Here is a 10,199-nt window from a genome sequence, read left to right as displayed (position 1 = left end):
GAAATGTGATGACTTGTATTGTTGTTGTTGTTGTTGTTGTGGGGTGGTGGTGGTGGTGGTGGTAGTGTTGTTGTTGTTGTTGTTGTTGTTGTTGGTGGTGGTGGTGGTGGTGGTGGTGGTGGTAGTGTTGTTGTTGTTGTTGTTGTTGTTGTTGTCATTGTTGCTGTCATTGTTGTTGTTGTTGTTGCTGTTGTTGTTGTTGTTTTTGCTGTTGTTATTGTTGTTGTTAATAATGGTGTTGTTGTTGTTGTTGATGTTGTTGTTGTTCACGTGATTTTTATCTTTATCTATTCATATGTTAATTTATTCATCCTTTCTTTATTCATCGTTGTTTACTTTGTTCGTTTCCTCCATGAGACTCCCCTCCTAAAGATTTCTAACTTATTTTTGCAAAGCTGCTGTCTTTTTACCAGACTCTTCGCGTCCTGGCACTGGAGAACTTAATACAAGAATAAGAATACGATTAATATAAATAAAAATAAACACAAAGTCGTAAAGAAACATAATAAAAAGCTGATAATGACGATAATACTGACGATAAAAATAAGAATAAGAATAACATGACAAAATAGGAAAGATGTAAATGTAAAACTAGGGAAATAGAATAAAAGAAGGATGTATGAGAGAGAGAGAGAGAGAGAGAGAGAGAGAGAGAGAGAGAGAGAGAGAGAGAGAGAGAGATTCCCCTCCTAAAAATTTCTAACTTATTTTCCCAAAGCTGCTTTCTTTTTTCCAGAGTCTTCGCTCATTTCCCTTATTTGTTTGTGACTTTTTTTTTTTTAAACATTTTCCACTTCCTATCCCTGTATTCTCTCTCTCTCTCTCTCTCTCTCTCTCTCTCTCTCTCTCTCTCTCTCTCTCTCTCTCTCTCTCATGTATCCTTCTTTTATCCTATTTCCTTAGTTTTACATTTACATCTTTCATATGTTTGTCATGTTATTCTTATTTGTATTATTATCATCATTACTATCGTCATTATCAGCTTTTTTATTACATTTCTTTACGTTTTTATTTATTTTTATATTAATGGTATTCTTATTCTTGTATTAAGCTCCTCACTACCGGGATGCGTTTTCATATTCATTCTTGTTACTACTTGTCGATTCTGTTCAGCTTCAGAAACTTGTGTTGAGAGAAGAATAGTAAAGACTCAAGCCATTAATCTTTTGACCTCCATAGACCTTTCCTAATGCAAAATAAAATTATCTAATCATGCCCAAAAATCAAGGTGAAAATGCCTCCTGGTATTAACCCCTTCAATTCTGGAACGCATATTTATCTTGAGTTTTTGGGTGTGATTAGACAATTTTATTTACATTAGAAAGGGTCTATGGAGGTCAGACGATTAATGGCCAGAGTCTTCACTATTTTAATCCCCCACATAACTTTCTGAAGCTGTATAAAATCACCATATAGTAAGCAGAATGAATGTGGTACTGAAGCGGTTAATTCCTTTAGTACCGGGACGCATTTTTACCTTGAGTATTGTGTATGATTAGACGATTTTATTTACATCAGGAAGGGTCTATGGAGATCAGAGGTTTAATGGCAAGAGTCTTCACTATCTTAATTTCCCACATAAGAATCTAAAGTTGTTTAAAATCAAATAGTAAGCAGAATAAATATGAAAACATGTTATGGTACTGAAGGGGTTAAAGGAGTTAATATTATCAGCTATTTCACTCGTATTTTCTTGGCCCTTCTGCAGGAGTACGTGCCCACAGTGTTCGACAACTTCGCGGGCAAGCACACGGTGGATGGGCGCGCCTATTCCCTTATGCTCTGGGACACCGCTGGCCAGGAGGAATATGAAAGACTGCGCCCTCTTTCCTACCCCGGGGTGAGTGTGTGTGTGTGTGTGTGTGTGTGTGTGCGTTTTTCCTCTCTCTCTCTCTCTCTCTCTCTCTCTCTCTCTCTCTCTCTCTCTCTCTCTCTGTGTGTGTGTGTGTGTGTGTGTGTGTGTGTGTGTGTGTGTGTGTGTGTGTGTGTGTGTTTTACAAGGTCTGAGCTGGTTTCTATATTTGTCCAGTTTTTCCTGAATTTAATGTGCACTTCTTCTTCTTCTTCTTCTTCTTCTTCTTCTTCTTCTTCTTCTTCTTCTGTGTGTCTTGTGTGTGTGTGTGTGTGTGTGTGTGTGTGTGTGTGTGTGTGTGTGTGTGTGTGTGTGTGTGTGTGTGTGTGTGTGTGTGTGTGTGTGTGTGTGTGTGTGTGTGTGTGTGTGTGTGTGTGTGTGTGTGTGTGTGTGTGTGTGTGTGTGTGTGTGTGTGTGTGTGTGTGTGTGTGTGTGTGTACTCAAAGCTAATTAGAAGTCAGTCAGTCGTCTCTCTCTCTCTCTCTCTCTCTCTCTCTCTCTCTCTCTCTCTCTCTCGTCACTGTCATTTGTATGTATCGCCAATCTATATTACATCACCGGTGTGTGTGTGTGTGTGTGTGTGTGTGTGTGTGTGTGTGTGTGTGTCGGCACCCAAGACCAGTGTTGTAATCATGTATGTGATTTAAGAGAGAGAGAGAGAGAGAGAGAGAGAGAGAGAGAAAGAGATATGATACTACTACAATTACTACTGATAATAATAATAATAATAATAATAATAATAATAATAATAATAATAATAATAATAATAATAGTAATAATAACAAAAACAAAAACAACAACAACAACAACAACAATAACAAGAGCAGCAACAACCTAATGACAACAACAAAACAAAAACAAAACAAAAAAAAACAAATGACAGTTGCAAGAACTAATAGCGAGGACAAAACAAAAATGAATAAATGAAAGCAAGAAACAACGAAAATCAAATGAAATATAATAAAATAAATCTACATACCTTGCGTCAGAGAGAGAGAGAGAGAGAGAGAGAGAGAGAGAGAGAGAGAGAGAGAGAGAGAGAGAGAGAGAGAGAGGAGGGGAGGGAGTACCAACTCTTTCTTTATTCCTATATACACATTTTTCTTTCTTTAATATTCAATCGCGCGTTGAACACCTCCCCTTTACCAGCGCTGCGTTCAAGTCTTCCCCTTTATCATGCGTGCAATCAACTTTCAACCTGCCTTCCCTGACACTTAAAGAATGATAGAGCGACGAATGACGGGGAGAGAGAGAGAGAGAGAGAGAGAGAGAGAGAGAGAGAGAGAGAGAGAGAGAGAATTAGGACACGCAAGGTAGAAACAGGGAGGTGGAAATAAAATCAGAGAATGAAGAGAGAGAAAGGAAAAATTAAAATTAATGGTGCATGCAAGGACAGGAATAAACAGAAGAGAGAGAGAGAGAGAGAGAGAGAGAGAGAGAGAGAGAGAGAGAGAGAGAGAGAGAGAGAGAGAGATAATGCGTGAGATAGCAAAAAGATAAAGAAGAATAAGATGATTAGAGGAAGTCAGGGCAAAAAAAAGAAAAAAAGAAAGACAAGAAAAGAAGAACGGGAATAAATGAAGGAAAGAAGAATATCAGAATGCGTGTGAGGAATGACAAGAGGGGAGAATATGAGACGATACTAAGGGAGGCAAAAAGGGTGGGGGAAAAAAAAGACTAGGACATGAATAATAGAGTCTTCTGCCATGGCATTCTCAGAAACTGGCGTCAAGTAGGAGAAATAGATGAATGAGAATTGGAAGACGAATAGTAAGAGATAGAGAACTGAATTAGAAAGGCAAAAAGTAGGTCCGTGATGACACTGATTAATATAGATAAGGAATTGGAACTTAAAAAAAAAAAAAAAGGCATTAAATCTCTTCACATAATCGTATAGTAATGATGGTGCGTGGGTATCATGAATCCGTATCAAGTATTGTGTATCAAGTATTGTGTATCAGTATCAGGTATCAGGAATCGTGCATCAGGAATCAGAAATCAGTATCAGAGGCAGATGCATGGAGGAGGAAAGAAAGTCTATTGATTCTCGACTGAACTAAGAAAAAATGACATGGAAAAATGCTTGTTGTCAGAGAGAGAGAGAGAGAGAGAGAGAGAATTGGTTTTCATGATAATACTTTTAATTGCCTTGCTTTCATCATGTAATCAATGTTATTCATTATGTGACCTTTGTGTGTGTGTGTGTGTGTGTGTGTGTGTGTGTGTGTGTGTGTGTGTGTGTGAGAGAGAGAGAGAGAGAGAGAGAGAGAGAGAGAGAGAGAGAGAGGGTTTAATCATACGAATATTTATAATTGTGCCTTATTTTCCAATACTACTGTTAGATTTACCACTATTGCTACTACTACTACTACTACTACTACTACTACTACTACTACTACTACTACTAATAATAATAATAATAATAATAATAATAATAATAATTATTGCCCACAGACACATGTATTTATTGTGTGCTTCGCTTTGGACAACCGGGCAAGTTTTGAGAATGTGTCATCTAAGTGGCTTCCTGAACTCCAGCAGCACTGTCCCAAGGCTCCCATAGTGCTAGTTGGTAAGTCACACCTCACTGCAGTATTGTCCCACCTCATCCCTGCACTGTGTCACAACCTTTAATACTTCAGGTCTTTCCTTGATATCATTGCTTCTACATGCATTAATATTGCAAACCCTTTCAGTGTCTTCTATCATATTTCAACCTCCTTCTATCTCCAGTACTTTTTTTTTTTTCAGACCTTTCCATTGCTACTTTAGTTTCCTCTCCATTACTACTCCTGCCTCTCCCAGTATTGTCTTTTTAAGTATAATGACAGTTCATTCTAACAATTATTCTGTCTTTTTAATACCATCCTAGATCCTTCTAGTATTATTCTCATAGCCACTTCAAGTACTATTTCACTAGCTTCCAGTACCATTCCATCTCTTCCATTTCTGCTTCATTCCTTTCTGGCACTATTCTGGCCCTTTCCAATTCTATTCCAGCTTCCTTTCAGTAAAAAAAAGGAACTGCCGAGAATTATTAACATTTACCAATCTCCAACAGGCACTAAGATGGACGTGAGGAACCTGGATGTGTTGACTCAACGTGATGGCAAGAAGTTGGTGAAGCGACACCGACTCTCCAAGTATGTTGAGTGTTCAGCCAAGAGTCAGGATGGGCTGCAGGAAGTGTTCACCAGCGCTGTGATGGCCGCAGTGGGTCTTGGCCCGCGTCCTCGACCTTGCGTCATTATGTAGCGCTTTCTGTGTGGAGAGAAGAGAGTGTGAGAGAGTGTGAGGGTCCTCTGTCTCAAACTACTGGTTATCAGGGGCAACAGGTGGTGAGGAGTAAGTGTAGCATCTTCTATTCAGTGAAGAGTGACTGCAGGACTCAGTGTAAGCATGGCATATTTCATGCTACACTACTCCTAATTATGTACTGTATACTTTTAAAGATAGAGGAGTGGTGAGGAGTGAGTGCAGGCCTATGCTGTCTGTACCTCACACTCCTTCTTTAGACTTTAAAGGGGAGAGGAGAGGCAAAAAATGAGTGTAGCACCTTCTGGATCTCACACTACTCTGGGCTTTGTAGATATATGAAGTAGTGGTGAGGAGAAAGTGTAATTCCGAGAGGAAGCCTGAGCATAGCGCCTTCTGTATCTCACACCAGTCTTTATTTTGTTTATTCTTATGGCAAGTAGTGGCAGTGTGAGCCTTGGAGCAGATGAGACAGCCAATTAATCAATCAGTCAGTTATTTAGTCAATCTTCAAAAACTCAGATTTCTATTCCATTGAAACCCTCCAAGGGAAGATTTTTGAGTGATACGAAGAAGTAGGTACAGCTTTTCCCTTTAGATATATAGACATATGGAAAACACTTGAAGAAGAGATGATGGAGGCAAGGAAATTACATCAACTTTTAGGAAAACAGATATTTGGACAAGACCAGGAGTGGTGGTAGAACCTAGATTAAGTAAACTGAAGGAGAAGAAGGAGGAAGAGGTAAGGAAAAGGCTGGCTAACTTGAAAGGAGAAAAAGGAGGATGATGAGGAAGAGGAAACTGGCTAACTGCTCTACCTAGGAAGAAGAGGAGGAAGTGGAAGCTGCTTGACTGCTTTATCTAGAAACATAAGACAAAAAGGAAAAGGAAGAGAAGGAAGACAGGATTGGCTGACTGCATTAGCCAGGCCCACTATTGCTACTGCTGGTGCCTGTTGGTGCCTGTTAAACATACATAGTTTTCTTGGTGCCTAAAAGATAAAGGTAGAAGATGGAAGGTAAAAAAACACAAGCATATCTTTATAATATTTAAATGTTAGTGTAATCTTTTGTTATTGTAGGAAATTTACATTTTCAATTAATTTGTTATCCAATGTGGCTGAAATTATATTATTGACCATCATTTTTGTTATTATTATTATATCTATTAATGTTATAATGTATTTTACGTTTGGATTATTGACTCTTCATTGTGCATTAATAAAAAATTCATTTATAATAAAAATAATAATCATAATGATACGTAATATAATTCTGGTCATATTATATGATGTATATATTAGTAATGTGATGGTTTTTATGTAAGATAAATTATTATTTGATGTGTTTGAACATATTATTGATGTGAAATTGTAGTGGAACCAAAATTATAGTAACTATTATTATTATTATCATCATTATTATTGTTGGATCACATACTGGTAGCCACATCAGCACCAGGGGAAAAGGTACTGTGTTAAGCACCATGCTGCCACACACCAGGGGCTCTGGCATGGCACAGCTGGCCACACACATCCATGGCAAGGGAAAGGTACTGTCTCAAGCACCACCCTGCTACACACCAGGGGCTCCGGCATGGCACAGCTGGCCACACACACCCATGGCAAGGTTGCACTACACACACTGGCTTGCTAGCCCCTGTCCCTCCATTATAAAGCCACTTCCTACACTGCACTAACTCCATCAGTATAATTTTGGTTACACTACAAAAGAAATAATTTTGATTTACCCTGTTCACTTAAATGCTCAAACTAAATAAGTCTCATTGCCTTCTACTTAACGATAGTTGACATTTGCAATGGAAATGCAAATAAAAAAAATCTTCCCCCAATAAATGTGATGAAAGAAAGCCAAATTATATATATATGAAGACTTAGACTATAAGTATTTTGCATATAGACATATAGATTTGTTATTCAGGGAAGCAACCGTGTTTACAGTCTATCAATTATCATCATTATTATTATGATGGTTACTATATGCAGTAGAACACTTGGGTATTACTACGGGGTGATCTGTCATGTTTTGGTGTACCATTAAGTGTCTGTGTAGTGTATCGCTGGTGTTCCCCGAGTCACTCAGCAACATTTTATGTATATTTTGTTGTCATCCATTATTCACAAATCCTCAGCAGTGTGTTTGCATTCATTCAGCAGGGAAAGGAATGGAAGAAGCTGAAATATAAATAAGTAATGGAAATCAATGCCATGTTGTATGCTGTATAGGACAAGAAAAGAAAATCCCAACTCAAGGAAATGAAGAAATTCATAATAGTAAAAGTAAAAATAAATGAATATATGAAATAGAAGGAAAAGAAAAACTGCAATTAAACTAAAGGAAAATTATAAAAATAAGATAGAGAGCCGGAGAAAAGATAAAAGTAAAAACATGACCCAGAAAATAGAATAATACAGCATGCTACTATAAAAAAAAAATTAATAAATAAAGGGAAGGGAGAAGCATGATGTATATTTCAAACATTAAAACAGCTGGAAATGACAAGATGATGTTGAAATTACAGTTATATTCATTCTTTCCCTGCTGAAGATTACATTTTAGAAGGAATTATTGTATCCTTATCTGTTTGCTGTCAATAACCTTAAGAAAATGTTATTTAGAATATTACTGCAATTCTTTGCTTTGCTGAGAGAGAGAGAGAGAGAGAGAGAGAGAGAGAGAGAGAGAGAGAGAGAGAGAGAGAGAGAGAAGGGCATCAGTAAGGCAAAGATTAGGACAGAGCATTAATAGACTTGAAATGAAGAGATCAATGTGATGAGAATAGATTAATAGGTAGTGAAGTGTTGTATTGTAGTTACTCATTGGTCACTCCAAGCTATGATATGTATTGAATGGGTTAACATAGAGATGAATGTAGTGATAACAGAATAATAGGTAGTGAAGTGTTGTAGTGTTACTTGTCAGTCACTTCAAGCCCAGATAAAAGTATGTCCATAAAGAAGCCTTACTACAATGTGTGACTTGTAGGTACTCATAGTAAATGTAAAAGACACTATTAGCTAGCCATTACTGTGCTTTCATGAGCTGCTCTGAACTCCCTGACTGCTGATGCCCCAATGATGCTTGGTGGGTCTGCAGAGTGAGGATAGACAACTTGGAGTGGGAATGAAGTAATAGACACTGAAGAGTTTGAAATATTCCATCCACTCACTTTACCATCAGTGGTACTCCTCTTACTATCAGTGATATGTACTTGTCTCTCAAAAATTACTGTATACTCTTACACAACATTTGACTAACTTGAGGGAAAGCTGTAGCAGTCAGGGAGTTGTGGTGTACACTCAGATAGATTTTTGGACAAACTGAATAAGACAAGTCATGTGATGTGAAGTGATGTAGTTTGAGAGATTGAAGTGCATATTGGAAGTGCCTTACTAGAAGACCACATTAATGTACTGTATATATAAAGTAGTGACATTTATACAGAGCGTCATATACTGAAAAGATGCACAGACACACTAGACAGGTGATGTTCTCACAGCAGAGTGAAGGTCACCGACTCTAAGCTTCATGGGGTGGGTTAAGTCAGGTCAGGTCACCACTCTGTCTGTTTGTCAGTCTATTGGGTTATCTATATGAACAAATAGCAACACTGATTGGTTTAGCAGCCTGGCACCACATCATCACAGTCATACAGTGCCACTGCAAAATCATAAAAATTATAAAAATCACAGTAGAGTAAAATAATAGTAAAGCAAAATGTTACAAACTTCTAAAAATTGTAACGACACAGACTGTTAGAAGAAAGTATGCTGTAACACTATAATAAAAGGTACAAATAGTAACAATGTACGCAGATCTGAAACCTTTGCAGAGGATTAATGCCAGACCACAGTACTAGAACATGATGGTATTTGTCTTCGGTGGTAGCTTGTCACCTGGCCAGTGTTGCCACATTCAAGTCACTGTAGCCCCAGCATTGAGGCAAAAAATCACCAAGAGTAGTGACCCTTGCTTGCTGTGGCTCCGCAGTGGCCAGGCTAGCAGGTTAACACTCACAGCATAGCAAGGGGTAAGTATGGCACCAGGTATTAATACAAACCTATGATCTATAAGTAAATGCATCTAACATAACTGTAACAAGACTAACCCAGCCCAAGCACAGCAACGGTCACTGATCCTCAACTGATCCAGTAAAGGACGTGAAGTGTTAAGTTGTACTTGGTTCACAAGCCAGGAAGGGAGTTGCCCTGGGTGTGTCCTCCCTGACCTTGCATTGGCTCACCATGGCCAGTAGAAGGGGTGTGTTTCACACAATTTGTAGCATTCAGTAATGCTGGAGACCATAAAATGAATCACTTACATATTCAAGTATTGTATATATGTTGATGGAAAATATTTATGATTAGTGTATATGTAAAGAATATGACTATTATTACTGCTATTATTATTTTTACCTTGCCTTGTTATGAAATGTAAGACATTTCATGAACATGAATCATTATTATCATTATTTTTTTTTTTTCTATGTAAATTTTATAGGGAGTGTATTTGGTGGGTGTGACAGGCATTAAGTGTACCTCTGTGTGTGTGTGTGTGTGTGTGTGTGTGTGTGTGTGTGTGTGTGTGTGTGTGTGTGTGTGTGTGTGTGTGTGTATTAGCAGGGTGTACTGTGTAGTGTAGAAGAGAAACTCTGTTGTATATAATAAATAGTACTATATCAATAAAGAATGGTTGCAATATAAACACACCTACTATCATTATCCTTAATTCTAAAAACAAAAACAAAAACATATTTTTCAATGTTGTTTCTACAACTTGACATCCTACATTCTGAAAACAAAAGTGTGTGTGTGTGTGTGTGACAATTTAGTATTAAAGGACTGGATAACATTGACAGCTTGACTTGGTCCTGTAAGAAATATAGGTATGTAAATGGACAGATTAGTGCAGGTGTTTGTGTCTGTGTGAGGGTTAAACACCTGGAGAGTTTGTTTGAGGTCAGACATGTGGTGAGTGTTTGTTTGAGGTCAGACACCTGGTGAGATTTTGTTTGGGGTCAGATATGTGGTGAGTGCTTGAGTTCAAACACATGGTGAGTGTTTGTGTGA

At 37.9% G+C, this 10,199-nt stretch overlaps 1 protein-coding gene across 2 annotated transcripts in view; it reads left to right on the top strand.

Annotated features, from left to right (window-relative positions):
* LOC123506254 (ras-related protein ced-10-like) overlaps positions 1 to 9,834 on the top strand; it is a 33,248-nt gene extending 23,414 nt beyond the window's left edge. For both annotated transcript variants that reach the window (XM_045258189.1, XM_045258190.1), the window contains 3 exons: positions 1,709 to 1,840; positions 4,307 to 4,424; positions 4,914 to 9,834. In XM_045258189.1, the coding sequence (XP_045114124.1) occupies positions 1,709 to 1,840; positions 4,307 to 4,424; positions 4,914 to 5,107 (444 nt within the window). In that variant the 3' untranslated portion in view covers positions 5,108 to 9,834. The remainder of the gene's footprint in view (positions 1 to 1,708; positions 1,841 to 4,306; positions 4,425 to 4,913) is intronic.
* The last annotated feature ends 365 nt before the right edge of the window (positions 9,835 to 10,199 follow it).

The sequence above is a fragment of the Portunus trituberculatus genome, chromosome 19 (genome assembly GCF_017591435.1).
Source record: "Portunus trituberculatus isolate SZX2019 chromosome 19, ASM1759143v1, whole genome shotgun sequence".
Classification (NCBI taxonomy): Eukaryota; Metazoa; Arthropoda; class Malacostraca; order Decapoda; family Portunidae; genus Portunus; species Portunus trituberculatus.
The sequence above is the reverse complement of the archived record's forward strand: the minus strand, read 5'-3'. Positions and strand labels throughout refer to the sequence as shown.